The sequence below is a fragment of the Neomonachus schauinslandi genome, chromosome 12 (genome assembly GCF_002201575.2).
Source record: "Neomonachus schauinslandi chromosome 12, ASM220157v2, whole genome shotgun sequence".
Classification (NCBI taxonomy): Eukaryota; Metazoa; Chordata; class Mammalia; order Carnivora; family Phocidae; genus Neomonachus; species Neomonachus schauinslandi.
Window position 1 is genome coordinate 23,901,826 of NC_058414.1, and position 22,573 is coordinate 23,924,398.

At 37.5% G+C, this 22,573-nt stretch overlaps 1 protein-coding gene across 2 annotated transcripts in view; it reads left to right on the top strand.

Annotated features, from left to right (window-relative positions):
• The window catches only part of GNAI1 (G protein subunit alpha i1), a 95,035-nt gene extending 72,714 nt beyond the window's left edge, over nucleotides 1–22,321 (top strand). Inside the window, exons 4-8 of one of the 2 annotated variants that reach the window (XM_044919933.1) lie at nucleotides 1,619–1,776; nucleotides 6,059–6,187; nucleotides 12,514–12,658; nucleotides 15,067–15,220; nucleotides 20,218–22,321. In XM_044919933.1, coding sequence (XP_044775868.1) covers nucleotides 1,619–1,776; nucleotides 6,059–6,187; nucleotides 12,514–12,658; nucleotides 15,067–15,220; nucleotides 20,218–20,408 — 777 coding nt within the window. In that variant the 3' untranslated portion in view covers nucleotides 20,409–22,321. The remainder of the gene's footprint in view (nucleotides 1–1,618; nucleotides 1,777–6,058; nucleotides 6,188–12,513; nucleotides 12,659–15,066; nucleotides 15,221–20,217) is intronic. The other variant, XM_021689577.2, reaches the window with a different exon arrangement.
• The last annotated feature ends 252 nt before the right edge of the window (nucleotides 22,322–22,573 follow it).

Below are 22,573 nucleotides of genomic sequence, written 5' to 3' on the forward strand. Positions count from 1 at the left end.
TTAACATAAAGCTACAAGTCTCAGGGTACAGAAAATCTCTGTGAAGTTAGCAACTTCACATCTCCCCTATTTTTGGATTAACTGTTTTTACCTGGAAATTTAGTTGCGTAATCCAGCACTGTAGCTACTCCCCACATACAGTTATTGAGTATTGAAAATGTGTCTAACCTGAATTGAGATGTGCTATCTGTATAAAATAAACGCCAGGTTTTGAAGACTAAATATGAATAAAAATAACTATCTCAATAATTTTATCTTGGTTACATGTTGAAATATTTTATGTATAGGTTAAAATATCTTGTTATATTAATTTTACCTTTTTTTTTTTTAAAGATTTTATTTATTTATTTGAGACAGAGAGAATGAGAGACAGAGAGCATGAGGGGAGGAGGGTCAGAGGGAGAAGCAGACTCCCTGCCGAGCAGGGAGCCCGATGCAGGACTCGATCCCGGGACTCCAGGATCATGACCTGAGCCGAAGGCAGTCGCTTAACCAACTGAGCCACCCAGGCGCCCCTAATTTTACCTTTTTTAAAAAAATATGGTTATTAGAAAATTTAGAATTGTATCAGTGTCTCATGTTATATTTCCTTTGGACAGCCCTAACCTAATGTGGTTGATTACCTCTGGATCAGAATGACTATTTGTAGTCTCAAAACTTAAGGATAATTTAATTAACTGTATTCCTTCATTTAAAATATTTTTCATGCTGTCTTCAATATGCATCGTGAGTATCTCTCCTTCATAGCTGTGTTTTGTTTCCTATGCCTGCATTAACAAACACCTGCCCCCACCTCCTGGCCCGTTGATTTTAATGTATACACACTTCAAGGTCTCCTGAAAATTTCAGATCATTCTGTGAAACTGTTTTTTCTTATTTCCACGTTGATTTCTCCCTTTTCTGAATTTCTTTTTTTCTATAGAGAATATCAGAAAGCCAACATTTAATGAGATTCTTTTTTTTTTTTTTTAAAGATTTTATTTATTTATTTGACAGAGAGACACAGCGAGAGAGGGAACACAAGCAGGGGGAGTGGGAGAGGGAGAAGCAGGCTTCCCGCCGAGCAGGGAGCCCGATGTGGGGCTCGATCCCAGGACCCTGGGATCATGACCTGAGCCGAAGGCAGACGCTTAACGACTGAGCCACCCAGGCGCCCCTAATGAGATTCTATCTTAAAATAATCTCTAATGGTGTTAGTGTGCCTCTCAGAAACATTTTGGGTAGGAGGGGTAAGGCACACACTCTTTTTCTGTTTCCAAAACTGATCATTATCAGTGCACAACAAACTGTCAGTGATAGTGAATAGTTGGTTAATGTGTCCCCTCATGAACTGTAGGTGTAAGTCATTCTTCCAGTTTCCTAGTGCCTTGACAGCTATTACTAATATTGCAAAACATAGACTCATGATGTAAGATTATGCTCTTTGGATCAAGCCAGTTTTTGTAAGTGGTGCTTTAGAGAAATAAAAGTCATGACCCCAATGAAAAACAAAGGAAATTCACCACTGCACTTTTTGTAATCTGTAATGCCTCCCTTTGTACTTTTCATCTGTAATGTCTCCCTTTTTACTTACAACAAAACAACAACAACAACAAAAAAACGGTCTTTGAATGTTCAGGATGATGCCCGCCAACTCTTTGTGCTTGCTGGAGCTGCTGAAGAAGGTTTTATGACTGCGGAACTTGCTGGAGTTATAAAGAGATTGTGGAAAGATAGTGGTGTACAAGCCTGTTTCAACAGATCCCGAGAGTACCAGCTTAATGATTCTGCAGCATAGTAAGTAATCATAACTTCAGAACTAAACTATCATGAATAATTACATGTAAGTCAAATATACCTCCAAGGCAGTGTTATTGCAGAATTGGCTGACACATTCTTGTAAAACTCAGGATATTCAGGTGACAGTATTTGAAAACTTTTCTGTTTCTTATGAATTTGTAGATAACATTACTGCTATTTCCTTTGTGTCCAGAAGTGTCTCAAGAGACTCATGCTTATGTAACTGAAACATGCAGAATGGACTGTTGGCAGCTATTTCCAAGAAATTGGAACTTTGCAAAGTTCACTCTGAATTTGGGTGTATCTCTAGTTTGCCTGGGACTAGCCCAAGGGGAGGGTAACTGATGTGATTCTTTTCATTATGCTAATTAAGGGCCTGAGAAGAGTTACTTGTCCAGTGACAGGCGCCTTGCATGAGCTGTACCCCTTTTGAAGGGGTGTGTGGTGATCCCAAGATGTTTTCTCACTGAGTAAAATAGCTCTAAGCTTGAAAATTGTCAATTTTATGTGCCCTGTTGCATCAGACCTTGTTTACAGATAGCTAAGAACAGTATTTTGTAAGAAAAATCTGCCCTGATTTTCGAGGTGGTGGCCACCGAAAGCTCATAAATCAAGTTGTGATAAAACCTGGTCAGGGAGCTTTCTGCTTAGTGATCTAGCTACAGTTAAAAGAAATCAAGTATTTGTTTCCATAATTTGGCACACATACTCAAAAGTGCCAGATAGAAGTGGCATTAATTGGTCTTAAAATATGTGCTCTGCACGCATTTTACTTTCCACGTTATTCATTTTCTTGACCGAGCTATTGGCGTTCAGGGACACAAGTGAGGGTAAGATAGAATTATTAATAAGATCTAGGTAAATACACACACTTCACCACAGTGAACAATAGACAGATGGGGGATGGCTCTTCCTGATTATCACGCAGCATGTCATGGGTTACACAGCAGAGTACCCAGTACGTGTCATGTGAGTGATTTCACGTGCGGGAGGAAGTAATACACCTTACTCTGTAACCCATACCAATTTTTATTTTGCTCTGTTTATTTCCTAATCTGTATTTTTAATGCTTTACAACTATATAAACCCTATATATTATTTCATTTGTATTTTATGTATGTGTATGTAACATGTTCCTGAGTTTATAGCTCCCCTCTCCAACTGGTATCATCCTTTCTTAGGATATTTCTTCTTGACTCACAGATTATGTCTTTAACCTCCCTGTTTTATATACTTAAAATACAAAATATTTCAGAGCGCTCACAGATGTACATTTTGAGGTGATTCGGTTTATATTTACGTTGAAATGATTGTTTTCCGTCTGTGCCACTACACTGTAAATTCAGTCAGGCCTGTTCTCACCCTGTGTTCTTTCTCCATTGCCTGACACACAGTTGTCATTTGCTATGCCCTCACTTAATAATGAGTGAATGAATAAACCATACTTTACAGAAAATTATTTACAGCAAGAACACAACTCTTAATGAAGCGGGGGAAATCGGAGGGGTAGACGAACCATGAGAGACGATGGACTCTGAAAAACAAACAGGGTTCTAGAGGGGAGGGGGGTGGGAGGATGGGTTAGCCTGGTGGTGGGTATTGAGGAGGGCACATTCTGCATGGAGCACTGGGTGTTATGCACAAACAATGAATCATGGAACACTTCATCTAAAACTAATGATGTAATGTATGGGGATTAACATAACATAATAAAATTAAAAAAAAAAAAATGGAGGATCACAGGGGAAGAGAGGAAAAAATAAAACAAGACCAAACCAGAAAGGGAGACAAACCATAAGAGACTCTTAATCATAGGAAACAAGCTGAGAGTTGCTGGAGGGGAGGGGGGTGGGGGGATGGGTTAGCCCGGTGATGGGTATTAAGGAGGGCACGTTCTTCATGGAGCACTGGGTGTTATGCACAAACAATGAATCATGGAACACTTCATCTAAAACTAATGATGTAATGTATGGGGATTAACATAAGAATTTAAAAAAAAAAAAGAACACAACTCTTAGACCATATTATATGCTTTGGCACCACCAGCACCTGCAGAAAGATCTAAATGGGAATCACTGTTATGTTGAGAAGATTGCTCTGAGCTGAGCCCAGCAAGGGGAGCTTTTTCAGTAAATAAGGGGTGCTGCTCAGGAATAATCGGTTGAAGTCAGTTTTCTCATATGGTGGGACCTCCCGGACCACTGCAGTCTAATGACCAGGGCTTGTTTCCTGTGCTCACGTGTTTGGGTATGCACTGAGAAAAGTCCGTCATTTGGGCTCCCCAGTATTTCATTACTAGCAGTTCTGACCTTAAGATGGCGATAGTGGAGCCATTTTTCAAGAATGAAGGAAGTCCTAGAAATCTGTTTCTCCATAGTGGTCACGTCACAGTGCATCTTGATTTCTGAGTTTTTTGACTGGAGATGGGGGGATGCTGCCAAGCTGCCTGTTAGGACTATCTAACCACCTATTTACTTTAAATTTGTGATCATTTAAAACAATTGGAGTTTTTCACAATGCCTGTTTTTCTTGTCTTGTTGAAATATAAATGTGCATTAATTTTAGAGACTATTAGAACTGTAGCAGTTTTAAGCAAAGAAATGCATCTGAGTAATCAAAGCACATTTTAAATATTTTTCTTTTAAAGATTTTATTTATTTGGCAGAGAGGCACAGCGAGCGAGAGAGAACACAAGCAGGGGGGAGTGGGAGAGGGAGAAGCAGGCCTCCAGCTGAGCAGGGACCCAATGCGGGGCTCGATCCCAGGACCCTGGGACCATGACCTGAGCCGGAGGCAGACGCTTAACGACTGAGCCACCCAGGCGCCCTCAAAGCACATTTTAAATAAGAGTAACACACTACTTCAGAGGAACAGTTAGTAAAATCTTGCCATGACCTGTTTATTTATTAAATCAGATTTTCTTACAATAATGTATAACATTATATATGTGGAATTAAAACACCGATTAAAGTACTGGGGGATTATCACCAGTGCAATAATAAGATAATATTTTTAAGTTCAATAAATACAATACGGATAACTCAAGCTATCCTCTATGTATTCTAGTATCAGTATCACATACATATACTTAACTATCTAAAAACACTTTTGATTCCTAATTCAGTGTTTGGATAGCTTTTCAGCTCCATCTCCACAAATCAAATATTTATTGAGCTCCTTTTGTTTGCAAGACCTGTTCTAAACGGCTAAGGAAGAGTTTCAGAGGATAATACCAAAGTTGTAGTAGTTGGTGCCTCTCTGTAATAAACATAGATGTATATCTTCTAAATTATCTTTGACCACTCCCCTCTAGTATCAGAAAACACCGTAGGGATGCTCCCCACGCTCAGCTGACCTTAGGATCAATTCCAGACTGCTCACTTGAATGTATGCACCACCTCCTGGGGGCCTTGCTTTCTGAGAAACAAGGTGTGACTCTTCCTGCCTCCATACTATTTGACTACTTCCCCTGATGTGGAGGGCACTGTTTTTTCTGTCCCATCGTTCAGGTTTCTATTTATACTCCTCACCATCCATGAATGCTTCTTTAACCACTCAAGTTCACATTCATCTCTCCATACCTGGACTTTCTGTAACATCATTTACTATATAAAATGACACCACTACATTTTAATAGCACAACGTATTTGGCATCATTGGCAGGGAGTATTGAATGGGTGGGTAACTAAAATCAGTGAGAAGTAAAACGTGAATATTGATTTAGGGAGCTAGGAAGAGGCCGTAAAAGAGCATGTGTAGTGTTTCCCCTGTGTGTGACTTAAATCTGATTAAAAAGGAACAGCATTGAATTCGGCCTTTGGCTAGAGGTTTACTCATTGCTTTCTCAAAAACTTAAGACTTTCTAAATCCTCAGCAAGAGTAATGTCTGGAAAATAAACACAGTGCTACCTTAAAAAAGTATGATAAAGAATTTCAAGAAACAAACTCCTAGTGTACAGTTGGTTGTGTGTGGTTTTTAAGAAGTTATTCTGTTTCCAACAAGGGGAATTACTAATTTGTGTCCTGAGGAAGCAAAGTACACAATACCTAGAAAATGTTAAAAGAGCTTTGTGGCTGGAGAAGTATAAACATTTTCATTTCAGTGGAAATTGTATAACATACAAACTTAAATTGGTTGTATTATTACATCATTACAGAGAAATGTAAAAATTTCCAATAATTTGGAATATTGCATGCATCAGAATGTTTTAATCCTTGATGTAGATGATCGTTAATGGCTATATTAACTATTAGCATATTGTTTTGTTTATTTCCTCAGCTATTTGAATGACTTGGACAGAATAGCACAACCAAATTATATCCCAACTCAACAGGATGTTCTCAGAACCAGAGTGAAAACGACAGGAATTGTTGAAACCCATTTTACTTTCAAAGATCTTCATTTTAAGTGAGTAGCTTCAAAGCATATCACTTAACAAATTTAGGTATAAAACACCTTGTTTAGTAAAGAAAGGTAGAATTAATAAAAGTTTTTAAAAACTGAGCTAGAAATTACAAAACACTTTTCTTAGGTGATCGGACAAAGAATATTTTGGAAGAGGACAAGAAACATTCTTAGGAATATTTATATATTTATTAAGAAAAAATGGCCATGCAAATCTCTTGTCTATATTTTTTAAAGTGATTTAAATAAAAATAGTTTTTGGCTTTTATTTCTAAATGGAAAATATTGCTCTGATATTGTATATTTGGAGAAAGTGTTGCTATATATTTTTAGGTAAAAAAAAGAATTTTACTGATTATGCTTATTTTATGGAAATATTAAAAATGAAGGGTACCTTTTTAAAAATTTTCCTGAAAATTTTTATTCATGCAAACATGTTTGCACTTTTTCATGATGAAAAATGTCATTTAATTTAGAGTGTGTACTAAATATTAAATTACTGAGGTTTGAGCAGAGAAGCACTGAATTGTATATAGGCTTTAGAAATGCAGGGGATCTTGGAGCTCGTTTTGTCCAATACACTCATTTCATAATGCACTAGACTCATAACTGTAATTATGAGGAGGTAATAATCACTATAGTGAAAAATAAAGCAAGGTAGGGGGGATATATTCATTTCCTAGGGCTGCTATAACAAATTTCCACAAGCTAGGTGGCATGACACTGGACAAAGAAGTTCAGTGAAACATTAATTTACAGACCTATGTTCCTCTTTTTTGTTTTAAAGTATGAGAAAAACTTTTGGACTTTGCTTCAATTTAATGCTCTGAAACAGTAATAATAAAGCAGAATTCCTGAAAGCATCTAAAGATTCCTAGTCAAAGATTAAAAATATTCATAAAGAAGCTAACTGTTATAAGTTGTGGGAAGTACAGTTACATACATGCAACTGTACTTATGATTCCTTCCATAAGTATTTTATTTTTTTAGAGAGAGCACACGCAAGTGAGCATGGGTGCATGTGACGGGGTGGGAGAGGGAGAGAGAAAATCGTTATAGGGCTTGATCTCACGACCCTGAAATCATAACCTGAGCTGAAATCAAGGCTCGGAAGCTTAACTGACTGAGCTACCCAGGCGCCCCCCTTCCATAAGTATTTTTTTTTTTTTTAAAGATTTTATTTATTTATTTGACAGAGAGAGACACAGCGAGAGAGAGAGCACAAGCAGGGGGAGTGGGAGAGGGAGAAGCAGGCTCTCCGCTGAGCAGGGAGCCCGATGCGGGGCTCGATCCCAGGACCCTGGGATCATGACCTGAGCCGAAGGCAGACGCTTAACGACCGAGCCACCCAGGCGCCCCTTCCATAAGTATTTTAAATACATTTGTTACTATCATTTTGTCCCATATTCAGTGGTTCATGTAATTGAATTTTCCAGAAAACTGCAATTGAATTTTAATTTTCCATGGCAGCTTCCCTCCAAAAACGCCCCCAAACATGGCCCTGCTTTTTAAAAACAGAATTATAGATCATAATTACTTTATCTGACCATGTAACTTTGTACTTTAATACATGGTCGTGTTTTTCATCTGCTTTTAATTCTTTTCTGTTTTCACCAGTTTTTAATCTGTCAGTGGACGTTTTTGGCTTCTGGCAATAGCTCTTAACCAAAATCATTTACTTTCTTTTAATCTGTTTATTATTTTTAGGGTATTAAATGACCAAAGTCGGGAATAGTAAAACATTAATATTTAAATAGTCTGGTATGTCTGATCTGGGAACTATTGTCCTATTTATCTAAGGAAACTCACTCTCAAAATGAGGGTTCCAAGTTTTTTTTTTTTAACTTAGATTCTGATTTTTTTTTTGTTTTGCTTTTTTACTGTTTTAAATGCCTTATTTTTAAAAAGCAAACTTAAATTGTTCAAATAATGGCTTTGTTCTGTAGTCTGAGGAGAAAATGCATGGAGTTGAGGGTTAACAAGTGCAAATTCTTGAGTTAGGTTCCCTAGTAGGTAAAGGGGCCATTTGGTTAAAGTTCTTAGCAGAGAGCACTACAGTCTTGCCCATTGTCAGAAGTGTAAACATAAATGAGGTTATTGCCTCTAAGGGAAATGAAGAGGGCAGAGCTCTGTCAGCGGGGGGCGGTGGGGGGGCGGGAGTGTACATTCAGTCATTCGGCACTTTAAGCAATCTGTACAAAATTCACTTTCAGTCTTGGTTAGATTCACCTCAAACATTCACTTTCCAGAGCATACTCTTCACTTCTAGCCTCGGTTTCTCAGAATGGTCATTTCATCATCACACAAGTGCTGGGATTCAGTAAAGCTGGCTCTCAGCATGATGTTCCCAGGAAGTCCATTTATCTTTAGTCTCCTTGGGTGAGGTAGAATTTCACAGGATGTGTTTAGTTACTGTTTTCACTTGCTGCCTTAAACATAGGTTTGTCAGGAACTTGAGATAAACTTTATCTTATTTTGGATTTGAGTTCTGTTAAATTACTATCATTGCTAGCATATGGTTCTGACTTTGCTTTTTATATGTTAAATGAGCCTCAGAAGAATGAGGGCAGAAATATGCTTAGAATAATTCTACTGGGAACTCTCGAATGTGTTTATCATTTTGCGTGTTTTGTATTGTAATTCATTGTTTCATTTTAACAGCTGATGTAAAATTTCAGTTTCGCTTAGTTTTGGTATAATTGGAATTAAATTCGAAATGAGGCAATAAAGCATTATAATTTAAGAATGTATATTATTACTTCTGTGACTAGGCATTTGTGGAAAGTGTCTACGTGGATTATTTTGCTTTAAGGAATCAACAATTTTACTCTAATATTTTTGCCAAATATAGAATTAAAGCATCCCTTCTATTATAAATTATAAGACAAATGTGTCTTCCTTTTCTATAGTACTATAAATATGAAATGGGTTTTGGAGTATATTTATAAGGTTGATAGGCCTATATGGTCAGCTAGCTTTGTACCAGTCTTGGTCCCGGAAGTGTTAGATGACAGCCTGAGAATGTCAGAACATCTCAGAATCTTCAGTACTTTCCCCTCTCCCCCTAAAAAAAGAAATCTAAGAAAACTCAAATTCATTCCCCTATTTGATGCTAGAAAAAAGTCTCATCTGTTCATATGAAAGAGAACGTATTATAATTTTGTTCTTTTTGGTTAATTTAAAACAAAATAGTTCAGGATTTGAAGATAATTCTAATGTATGTGTGAAAAAGGAATAATGCCTTATTCACAGTCATTTGTAACATCAGATTTTAGTCATTTTTTCTCCTTGGCTAATGAATTAGACCACTGATGCTAAAGTGTGGTCCCCAGATCAGCAGCATCACCTTTATCCACCTGGTGATTCTGGTTTATACTAACATTTGAGAAGTACTGGTTTAGATGAAAGGTTCTTTGCTTATGACAAATATATGAATGACCTTCATTCATTTCTAAATTAGAGATTTCTTCTGTAAATTACTTGATTATCAAGTTAAAGCTCTCTTATATGCAACATTCCTACAGCATAACTAGAAGACCTAGATCTTGAACTTAGGAAAGCTCGTCTATTATTCCTTGAAGGTGTTTTAAAATACTCTGTAGACATAGTTCATTCATTCAACGAATATTTATGAAGTACGACAAAGTCTTTGTCTCTACATTGTTGGGAAGGAGGGAGGAGTGATGAAATAACTGTAATTATGAGGAGGTAATAATCACTATAGTGAAAAATAAAGCAAGGTAGGGGGGATATATTCATTTCCTAGGGCTGCTATAACAAATTTCCACAAGCTAGGTGGCATGAAACAACAGAAATTTGGAGACTAGAAATTTGAAATCAGCATGTCAACAGGACTGTGCTCCTTCTGAAGGCTCTAGGGAAGAATCCTCTCTTGCTTCTTTCTGCTTCCGGTAGTGGTTGGAAATCCTCGGTGTTCCTTGGCCTTTGTCACTTGGCCTTCTTCCCTGGTTCCTCTTGGCCTAATGGCTCCTTCCTCAGTTTCTCCTTCCTTCCTCTTCTATTTTACTATAGCAACAAGGAGAAACAAAACCATACCCTGCACACTTTGCTTGGAAATTTCCTCAACTAATATTCAAGTTCATCTCTTAACACCCAGTCTTAGAGCATAGTCTAGCAAAGATTTTGTGACTTTACAACAGGAATTGCCTTTTCTCCAGTGTCCAGGAACATGTTTTCTCAATTCCTTCTGAGAACTCATCAAAAACATCTTTAACATTCATGTATCTCCCAACATCGCGTTCATGATGATACATATATCCTCTAAGATAGGAGAGGATCCCACCATCCTTTTCACTCCTAAGTATCTCCAAAATTATTACCTTCTATATCTGTATTTCTTTAAAAAAATTTTTTTTTGAAGATTTTATTTGACAGAGATGGAACACAAGCAGGGGGAGTGGGAGAGGGAGAAGGAGGCTTCCTGCTGAGCAGGGAGCCCGACACGGGGCTCGATCCCAGGAGCCCGAGATTATGACCCGAGCCAAAGGCAGACGCTCAACACCTGAGCCACCCAGGCGCCCCTATGTCTGTATTTCTAATCAACCATCTTTTCAAAGCAATCTGGGCTATTTCTGTTGAGTAACTCAAGATTCTTCCAGCCTCCACCTCTTACCCAATTCTACAGCTGTTTCACCTTTTTAGGTATTTGTGACAGTAGCACCCCACTGGGGGTGCTAAAATTTCCTATCAGTCACGCTTATCCGTTCCAAGGACTTGACTTCTATGACCATGGGGGCTGGTGAGTGCAGGCTTGTAGGGCAGGACTGCAGGCTCGGACAGGAACTGATGCTGCATTCTTGAGGTAGAATTCTTTTCCCTCTGGGAGACCTGTTCTGTTCTTAAGGCCTTCCAACTGATTGGATGGGTGAAGTCTGCCCACATCAGGGATAAGCTTCTTCACTGAAAGACGACTGATGAGAGATGCTAACTACAGCAGTAAAATACCTTCACAGCAGCACCTGCGTTAGTGTTTGACTAAATAACTGCTTAGCCAAATTGGCACATAAAACTCACCATCACAGAAGGAAATTGTGGGTTGGAATGGGTTTGGTTGTTACTTTATATTGAGTGGTTGGGATATATGTGCCATTTGATCAGAGAAGTTATCTAAAGTAAAGTCATTTTGGTAAGCTTATTTTCCAGTTGTGTTCCTTGGCAGTTTAACAGATCGGTAATCATTTTAAGTTTTTATTTTGTTCTTATTTGATCTTTATCACAAGCTCCCTTTTTTGTGTCCTACCCATTTTAATTTATTGTGTGGTAGAATCCTTTTGTGATATAGCATACTTAACAATTCATTAACTAACCCAATGGAATGAAGGGCACTTAAATGATGATAAAAGTAACAATATTAGTTGATGAACTCAGATTTGTTTTATAGGCCAGTACTACTCTGCAGGGAAATTCTTTTTGCCTGAGAATTAAATAGGGACTATTTTAATTAGTGTGCCATCGAGATAAATGGAGCCTTTTAGATTGTACCAGTTTGCATCGTGTTTCCATTATATAAGTGGTTATTTCTAGGTTGCATAACAATCTATGTGGATTTCAACTTTTGCTTAACTTAATAAACTCTTATAAGGAAAAGATGAAAAGGTCATTGTCTTTATACTGTTTGTGTTACTACCCTGCACTAAGCTACAGTGGTCTACTATGGTATATGGTAGAACGGTTTTTTTTTTTTTTCCCACTCTAAATTTTAAGACTATTCAGTAGTCTTAACCCTTTGATCTCCTATTTCATCTCTTTCTTTTGTTTCTATACCGTGGTTTTACTTTTTAATTTACACAACCTATGTTCCCCATGTAAATACCACTTCTTGCTCAGCTTTTTCTTACCTGGAATAAGGTTTCTTCTCTATGTCAGAGTCCTACTTGTTGCCTCTGAGGGACAGGAAACATTTTGTAGTGGGAAGAGGGGACCATGTCCTCTGGCTCTAATGTTCTGTGACTTTGGCAAATTGAATATACTCTATTATCTCCGCATTGCCTGGCTGCTTCCTGTGACTTCTCAGTGTTTACTCAGAGTGCAGTCCACTCATTTGTATCTGATCTAACTGTTCTCATATGTTAATGAATGTGTTGTTTTTTTGAGGGTATTTTGGGCTTTGTTTTCAATCAAAAATTTTTAAAAACCAAACTTATTTCCCCTTTGCGAAAACCAATTTGTGACATCATTTTCCTCCTATAATGTTCTCCTTTCTTCCCATCCCACATCCCCCTGCAATTTGGAGCTTTTTTGATGATAGTATAGAACCCCTCAGAGCTTTTGAACATTTAATGTGATGTCAAACACTATTTCTCTTACAGAATGTTTGATGTGGGAGGACAGAGATCTGAGCGGAAGAAATGGATTCATTGCTTCGAAGGAGTGACCGCCATCATCTTCTGTGTGGCGCTGAGTGACTATGACCTGGTTCTAGCTGAAGATGAAGAGATGGCAAGTAGAACCACTGTTGAAAATTATGCGTGAAATATGAAGGGCTGGAGATGTTGCCAAGAATTTTTAATTCTTGAGTAATTCTTGCTAATGCGTGAATTATTTAAAAGTTCAGGCTCTTTCTTTTTCTCTAGCTCTTCTGTTTATATAATAAAAGGGAAGTTACGCTCACTCAAGCAGCAGGGATGGACCCCCAAAATAAGAAAAGACTGAGAGTTAATCTCATTTCAATCCTATATGCTTAACTATGCATTTCCGGTATCTGGTTATCTACATAGTGACTGAAAGTAAAGTTAGTTCCCATAATAGTCTAATGCTTATTTTTCTTAAATGTTACTTCTGTCAGCTCTGTAATCTTTGATCCAGGTTATATTTTGCTATTGACATGTAATTTTCAGATGTGTTCCAATGTACCATTAATCTAGAGGAAATATTTTTAAATAGAAATCTAAAATTCTGTCATTTTAAATTAACATTAGTACAGGTTAGGGAAAAAAAAGAGTTTAAAAAAGAAATACAGAAGTGACATTTCAAAGATTTATTTGAGAGAGAGAGAGCATGAGAGCGGGGTGAGGAGCAGAGAGAGAAGCAGGCTCCCTTCTGAGCGGGATGTCCAATGCGGGGCTCAATCCCAGGACTCGAGGACCATGACCCGAACCGAAGGCAGACAGACACCCAACTGACTGAACCACCCCGGCACCCCAAAATGGCACTTCTGTATTTTTAAAATCAGGCACATACAATTACAGTGCAGAAGGTACACTATACCATCACACATCCATTTTTGTCATTTTGGCGCTATAAAATGTATCCATGTCCTCTTAGAAACCACAGACACTAGAAGGGCAGGAAACAGGATTGGAGGTTTCCTTCCCTAATTCACCATTATCTTTAGAGTGTTGAGCTAATTGTGTTTCAGCTTGTTCAGTTTAATTTATTAATCTTTAAAAACCTCTCCTTGTTAGTATCCAAAATCTATAAAGAACTCATCAAACTCAACACCCAAAGAACAAAGAATCCAATCAAGAAATGGGCAGAAGACATGAACAGACATTTTTCCAAAGAAGACATCCAAATGGCCAACAGACACATGAAAAAGTGCTCAATATCGCTCGGCATCAGGGAAATCCAAATCAAAACCTCAATGAGATATCACCTCACACCAGTCAGAATGGCTAAAATTAACAAGTCAGGAAATGACAGATGTTGGCGGGGATGCGGAGAAAGGGGAACCCTCCTACACTGTTGGTGGGAATGCAAGCTGGTGCAGCCACTCTGGAAAACTGTATGGAGGTTCCTCAAAAAGTTGAAAATAGAGCTACCATATGATCCAGCAATTGCACTACTGGGTATTTACCCCAAAGATACAAAAGTAGGGATCCGAAAGGGTACGTGCACCCCGATGTTTATAGCAGCAATGTCCACAATAGCCAAACTGTGGAAAGAGCCAAGATGTCCATCAACAGATGAATGGATAAAGAAGAAGTGGTATATATATACAATGGAATATTATGCAGCCATCAAAAGGCATGAGATCTTGCCATTTGCAACGACGTGGATGGAACTGGAGGGTATTATGTTGAGTGAAATAAGTCAAACAGAGAAAGACATGTATCATATGATCTCACTGATAGGAGGAATTCTTAATCTCAGGAAACAAACTGAGAGTTGCTGGAGTGGGGTTGGGGTGGGAAGGATGGGGTGACTGGGTGATAGACACTGGGGAGTGTATGTGCTCTGGTAAGTGCTGTGAATTGTGCAAGACTGTTGAATCTCAGATCTGTACCTCTGAAACAAATAATGCAATATATGTTAAGAAAAAAAAAAAAGAAGAAGGTAGCAGGAGGGGAAGAATGAAGCGGGGGAAATTGGAGGGGTAGACGAACCATGAGAGACGATGGACTCTGAAAAACAAACAGGGTTCTAGAGGGGAGGGGGGTGGGAGGATGGGTTAGCCTGGTGGTGGGTATTGAGGAGGGCACATTCTGCATGGAGCACTGGGTGTTATGCACAAACAATGAATCATGGAACACTACATCTAAAACTAATGATGTAATGTATGGGGATTAACATAAGAATAAAAAAAAAAAAAAACCTCTCCTTGTCTTTTAATGGAAACTTCGATTCCAGATGTTTGCACTTGGCATCTCTGGATTGCAGGGTCCTGCAAGCAGGGTGTCCCCGGGCAGAGTGACACATAGTGGACACTCTGAGCACTGGTTGAATGCAAAAAAGTGATGAGTGGTGTATACATTCATCTCACCTGTAACCAAGCATACTTGTCCCTGAATGGCAGAAATGTGTTTTTGTGGTATGCTGGTTTTTAGCTGACTAAGCTCTATTTTATTATAATGTTTTTAAAAGTAATGCTTCTCAAAATCCTTGCCCTTGTGACAAATTGATTGTATTCTTTTCTGTTACAGAATCGAATGCATGAAAGCATGAAGTTGTTCGACAGCATATGTAACAACAAATGGTTTACAGATACGTCTATTATACTTTTTCTAAACAAGAAGGATCTCTTCGAAGAAAAAATCAAAAAGAGCCCTCTCACTATATGCTATCCAGAATATGCAGGTATTCTGCTCTCTGTGGATAACTTATCAAGTCATGTATTTCTAGGGAAAGTCACCCTAATGCAAAATTTCAATTATAGATTTGAATCTTTGCCTTAATAATTCTTACCTTTAAGGGAAATTATTAAACTGCATTCAAGGACAAGTAGTTCCTTGAGGTGTAGCTAAGATGATTGAAAATAGCATAGTCATATGGGAAAGCTGTTAGACAATTTTCTATGTTGACTCATTTAAAATACTGATTTGTTCGTCCATTGACCAGATCTCGTGTCAGGTATGTGTGATGCACGGTAAGATAGGTGTGTGCACACATTCTAACCTCAAAGACAGATGTACTCATAAAAAAAGCAGTGCAACATGTTACTACAAAGGAACACGAATGGTAATTGTAGGGGATAAATGAAGAAGGAATCCGTGAGTTAACTTTTCGGGGGAGTCAGGCAAAGGTTCACAAGAAATCCCAGCCCTGGTAATGAGACTGTTAATCTCCCTGCTGCGGGAGATGGTTTGCACTTTGAGGTACAGCCGTGGCCTTTCCGTTAATTTACCTGGGTCTCAGTACCCCATTCGTGAAATCAGAAGTTGAGTTCCCTGCAATCTCCTGGGCTGCTGTTGAAAAGTGGGTGCCAGGAACGGAGACGCTTCTCTCTGCCGCCCAGACACGCACACAACATCTCTCTTATTAAAGCAGAGGGACTTCGTTTTCAATCTGGTTTACATATTGAGTTTCTGAATAAGAAACTATTCCCCCTCTTCTACTTAAATATCCATGTGTTGGCATTTCACCACATTCAGTGCACTCTCCTTTCATAGTCTTGTTTATTCTCAACATTTAAATTCCATGGTCGATTCTCATTTCTCTCTAGAGCCTCAAGCTTACGTTTCCAGCTGCTTGTTGAACATGTACGTGTTTTTTAGCACCTGAAACTCAAACTGAACCCATGTGTTTTGTTTTCTCAAATCTCCTCGATCTCCCTTTCAATTCTATTACCAACCCCCTCGCAGGTCTCCATTTGTAAACCAGGTTATATCACCTGTACCTGCCTTTATACATGATGGTTCTAGCGCGTGAAGAAAAGATAGCACCTTCCCACCACATCCTTGCCAATCTTAATTAAAATCAGATTGAGAAATGTGCTCATGAGTTTATTCATGTATCTTGTAGTTAGACTGCTAAGTGCCAAGAGCTAACTACCCATAATAGATACAGCAAGTTGAGCTATGCACTCAGTGCAAGCTGTTTTCCCAAAACATTTTTAATTGATAGGTTGCATTAACTTCTTTCATTAAGACACAGTTTATTGCTTTAGGATTTCAGAATACCAACCTTATTGTGATTTGATAAACTAAATTTTGATTTGTAAAGCATATGGTGGTCTGCTATTAAAACGTAAACTTATTTTGACAAGCTAGAAAAAGTAGAAAAATTCCTAGAAATATACAACCTTCCAAGACTGAATCATGAAAAAATAGAAAATCTGAACAGACCAATTACTTCGTAATCATAACCTCCCATAAGTAAGTCCATGACCAAATGGCTTTACTGATGAATCCTACCAACATTTACTGAAGAATTAATACCAGTCCTTCTAAAACTCTTGCAAAAACAATGGAAGAGGAGGGAATACTTCCAGACTCATTTTATGAGGACAGCATTACCATGATACCAAAACCAGACAAGGATGACATAAAAAACTTCTAGGCCAATATCCCTGATGAACTTTATAAATGCAGAAATCCTCAATGAAATATTAGTGAACAGCATTCAGCATCTATTAAAAGGATCATACACCATGATGTAGTGGGATTTATTCCAGGGACACAAGAGTAGTTTAACATTTCAAATCAACATGATATACCCCCTTAACAAAATTAAAGATAAAAGCCTTGATTATCTCACATGCAGAAAAACCCTTTGACAAAATTCAGCATTCATTTATGATAAAAACTCAGCAAAGTGGGTACAGAGGGAATATATGTACCTCAGCATATAAAGGCCATACTTTATAAGCCCATAGTTAACATCATACTTTAACAATGAAAAATTGCAAGCATTTCCACTAAGATCAGGAACAAAACAAGGAATCCCTGTCTTGCCACTTTTATTCAACATAGTATTAGAAGTCCTAGCCAGAGCAGTTAGACAATAAAAGAAAAGGCATCCAAAATGGAAAGGAAGAAGGAATACTGTCACTATGTGCACATATTTATATATATATATATAAATCTCTGAAGTCTAAAGACTCTACCAAACTATTAAACTAATCAATGAATTCAGTCAAGTTGCAGGATACACAGTATATACAGAAACATTTTGCATTTCCATACACTAGTAATGAAGTATCAGAAAGAAATTAAGAAAACAGTACTATTTACAATTGCATTAAAAAGAAAAAAATACCTAAGAATAAATTTGAGGGGAAAAAATCTCTACACTGAAAACCACAAGACCTTGGTGAAAAAAGCAGAAAAAGACCTAAATAAGTGGAAAGATGTTCCATGTTCATGGATTGGAAAAATATTGTTAAAATGCCCATACTCCCCAGAGCAATCTGCAGATACAGTGCAATCCCTATCAAAATTCCAGTGGCATTTTTTTCCCCACAGATATAGTATAAACAATCCTAAAATTTGTGTGGAACCACAAAAGAACCCAAATAGCCAAAGCAGTCCTGAGAAAGAACAGAGCTAGAGTCCGCATGTTCCCTGATTTTCAACTATATTATAAAGCTATAGTAATCAAAACAGTATGGCATTGGCATAAAAATAGACACATATATATAAGGAACAGAATAGAGAGCCCAAAAGAAAACCCACACATATATGATCAAAAAATTTACAGCCAAGGACATACAATGAGGAAAATTCTCTTCAATAAATTGTGCTGGGAAAACTGGAACACCATATTATACCATACACAAAAAATGAGCTTAAAATGGATCAAAAACTTAAAATGAAGACTCCAAACCATAAAACTCCTGGAAGAAAACAAGCAGTAGCTCCTTGACATTGGTCTTAGTGATGATTTTTTGGATCTGACATCAAAATTAAAGACAACAAAAGCAAAAAATACCTAAGTAGTAGGACCACATCAAACTGTAAAGCTTTTACGCAGCAAAGGAAACCATCAACAAAATGGGAGAAGATATTTGCAAATTATGTATCTGATAAGGGATCAATATTGAAAACCTATAAAGAACTCTAACTCAATAGCAAAAAACACAATCCACTAAAAAATGGGTAGAGGATCTGAATAGACATTTTTCCAAAGAAGACCTACAGATGGCCAGCAGGTCCATGAAGAGGTGCTCACCATCACTAGTCATCAGGGAAATGCAAATCAAAACCACAGTGAGTTATCACCTCACCTGTTAGAATAGGTATTATCAAAAAGGTAACAGGTGCTGGCGAGGATGTAGAGCAAAGGCAACCCTCTTGCACTGTTGATGAGAATATAAATTGGTGCAGCCACTGTGGTATAGAGCCCCACAAAAAATAAAAATTGAAATATCCAGCAATTCCCTTCTGGGAATCTTTCCAAAAAGGATGAAAACACTTAAAAAGATATGCACACCCCCATATCAGTTGCAGCAGCATTTACAAAAGCCAAGATATGGAAACTGGTGAAGTCCAGTGGAGGGGAAGCATGCTGGAGTATCACAGGTGGGAGCTGGTGTACAGGGTCCGGCCTGACATGGAATGAACCACAGCTGTGGAGGAGAGGATGTCAGAATAGCTTTACCAAGCGGGCTGGGTAGCAGGACCTTGAAAGCCAAGCAAATAATTTTGTGTTATTACTGCAAAAGAGTTCACCTTTTTTTTTCCCAAATGGAACATCTTTGAGGTATTCTATATGTACACATATAAAATAGATATACATGCACACTTAGCATAAATGTGAAGCTCACTGAATTTTAAAAAGTGAAAATACAGATCTATTCACCATTCAGATCAAGAATCTGAATATTACCAGGTTCCCAGAAACCCCATCATGCCTCAGTCTTAAGTGATCACAATCCTCCCCCCCCCCACACACAGTGATTATGACTTTCATCTTCATTGATTAATTTTGATTGTTTTCCATCTTTTTCCAAACAAACATCAGTTGAATCGTACAGTTTTATACTCTTTGTGTGTCTGGCTTCATTTGTTCCACAGTATGGTTCTGGAAGTCATTCATGTTGTTGTGCATAGCAATAGTACTCTGATTCTCATTTCTCATTACTGTATGGCAGCTCATTGTACAGATATACAAGATTTGCCAGTCTATAATCAGTGAACTTTGGGGTTGTTTCCTAACGTAGACATTGGTTCTGCTATGACTAGTCTTTATAGGTCTTCTGGTGAACATATGTATGTGGTTCTGTCCAGGGCACACCGAGACAGTATTGCTGCATCACAGAATATGCATGTGATTGTCTTTAGATACGGACCACTTCTGGAGTGTTTGTACTCAGAAGTCTTTAACCTCATGGCCGTAAGCCACACTGGAGACTCATGTCCAGGTTTTGAATAAAGAAAAATGGGAAAAGCTGATTAATGTGTATAGAGAAAAGGGAATAAAAAGTACTGATCAGCATTCAGCCAATATTTCTTGACCAACCACTAGACTAGAAGGGAAATGGCATGCCACCATCAGGGAAGGGAGTTGGCTCGGTGTTGGGATGGAGCATATAAGGGAGAAGAAAAAAGGGAGATCTGGTATTTGAATCTGGCAGGGACAAAGACCCTGGGGAGCATGGAATACCATACTTTTGATTGTGGGTTTTTGTTTTTTTTTTTAAAAGGCTGACTGACAGTCATGAAAAGGTAATTAACATTGGGTACTTTTCATTTAGAAGAAATCATTTCTCTCATCCCAGAAGGAAAAACACAGTGACAGAATCCACATATTTTGTATGTATGAAACGGACTTCAGTATTTGCAGGTCCATTTTGCTTAGCCATGTACTCATTTTAACTTTTCGCCTTATGTTTTTCTTGCCTTTTCCCATCTCAGGCTCAAACACATATGAAGAGGCAGCTGCATACATTCAGTGTCAGTTTGAAGACCTCAATAAAAGAAAGGACACAAAGGAAATATACACCCACTTCACATGTGCCACAGATACTAAGAATGTGCAGTTTGTTTTTGATGCTGTAACAGATGTCATCATAAAAAATAATCTAAAAGATTGTGGTCTCTTCTGAGTCTTGCAGTTAATGGGAAAAAATGCATTTTCAAACCAAATGAGTGCTTATATGTGGATCTCTCTAAACTAGAGTCTTGCAGCAACACAAGAATGTAGTATACGGCAATGCATCTGGGACCTGACCAAAGTTGTTCTGTTGTGTCTTTTTTTTTTAACTGAAAGGAACAGAAGGATCTTTCTTAAATGTGAGAGGTGGTCTTGCAGTGTGAAACTAAGGGCAGTGTTAACGCTCGGCTCTAGTGTATTGATGATTTCTGCGTAAGTGTAAATATGCAAATGTATGTATACATGTATTTATAACTTTAGTTTTCCACACTACTTTTAGGCTTTAAGAGTGGCAACTTAAGATTCTAGCGTGATGGCTTTGGTCATTTCAGAAATATTAAGTACTTTGTACCGAATGACAGACTATTACTGTGTTTGCCAGTTTTAAACAGCTTTATTTATGTTCATGTCCTGTAAAGTTTTAAGTATAGTAATTAAAAATAGGAAACATTGCAGTCCTTATCTTGATTATATGTATACTTATAATCCTATTGAAGTTATTTGTATAAACATTGCACAGACTATTTTAATAACATGATTTGTTCTTTAAATTCAGTGTGTTTTATTGAAATGTTCTTGAGAGGATGAATATACCTGCCTTTGGTTCAGTTATGTAAACATTGTATGCATTTTAATTTTTCTTTTAAGAGTGCATGCTGATCTGATTCTACATTGGATTTGGTTTGAAAAACTAAAATTTCAGATTTCTGAGGATATACTCCCTTAGACTTACTATAAACAATTTTTATTCAGTTGGTTTGTTTTCACTTTGAATTTTAATATTTGGATGGTATTCATGCATTTCCTTAAAGGTGATGCCAGATTAATTTTTATACATTTTAAATAACTACATTTTTATTTATAACTAAGTTTAGGTGGATTATCTGAGAGCATTTTGTGGGTAAAAAATATGTCTGCATAATGAATTTTGAGACATTCATTTGTGTATTTCCTTTGGGAAATCCCTTGTACCTAGTATACATGATAGTTCCTTATTTGGAAGATAACAAGAAAGACCTTTCATTTTTCTGCTGCTGATATAATGCAAGCTTTAAGTTCATATATGTAGCTAGTTTCAAATTTAATTATCACACTATATTAAAATTACTTTCTTCCTTTAGACTATTCAAATTTCCTCCACTTGCTTGAGTTAATATCTTTTTAAATTGTGCTATTATTTCTGAGAATGAAACAGGCAATTACACTTAGAAAATGAGTAGTAGTATTTATAAAGTCAGTGATTGTATGTGTCCTGAAATAAGTCTTACATGTCAGCTCGATATTGAATTTTGATAGTCTTTTCTTTTGATTCCTCACAACGTGTCTCTGTGACCTCATTTCAACAACATGAACAGCATTCCCTACCCTCCTTCTGTTTTGTTTCCTCATCTTGAAGAAGTCCTTCAGTAAGCTTCGTGGATAAGTAGTTTCTAAGTTGAGTTATGTGCTGTCATTTTGTTGACGTGTATTTCTTGAAGTGTATGTGTATGTGTGTGTGTGGGGGGGGCGGGTAACCACAGACTACATTTTCACCTGTTCTATTTTGGGGATTTGTTTTTCTTCTTTGTAAAGAAATTCAAAATTGTCACACTTTCTTAAATTTGTTAGTTTAGATTCTTTATGTGCCTTTCATGAAAGATATGTTTTCATTAATTTTACCGATGGAAGACCTGTAACATCCATATTGTGAAGCTATGTATGAAATTCACCTATACTATGAATAAATTTGAATCATGAGAAATACTGTTTAAAAAGCCACAAAGAAGCACATCTTGGTGACCATCATTGGTGAATTCCTGAACTTTATTCTGTGTAATTGTGTTACTAATAAATCCTAATAAATTCAAATTTTTAAAATTTTACAAACCTGTTGACTGAACACATTTTGCCTGAAGATTTAAGTATCTGTCTAGAATGTCCATTTCTCCTGTATCTTTGCTATCTTTTTGCAATTTCATCTACTGCGGAAGCTTGAGTAAATTTTCCGGCCCCAAGTTTTCCTCATGAGCTATGGTGTCACATTTAGGACTGCCTGCTTGATAACCCACTTCTGAGAAGGTGCCTCCGGCTCTGGGTCCACATGCGCCAAGCCGTATTCCTCATCATTCTACCACTAAA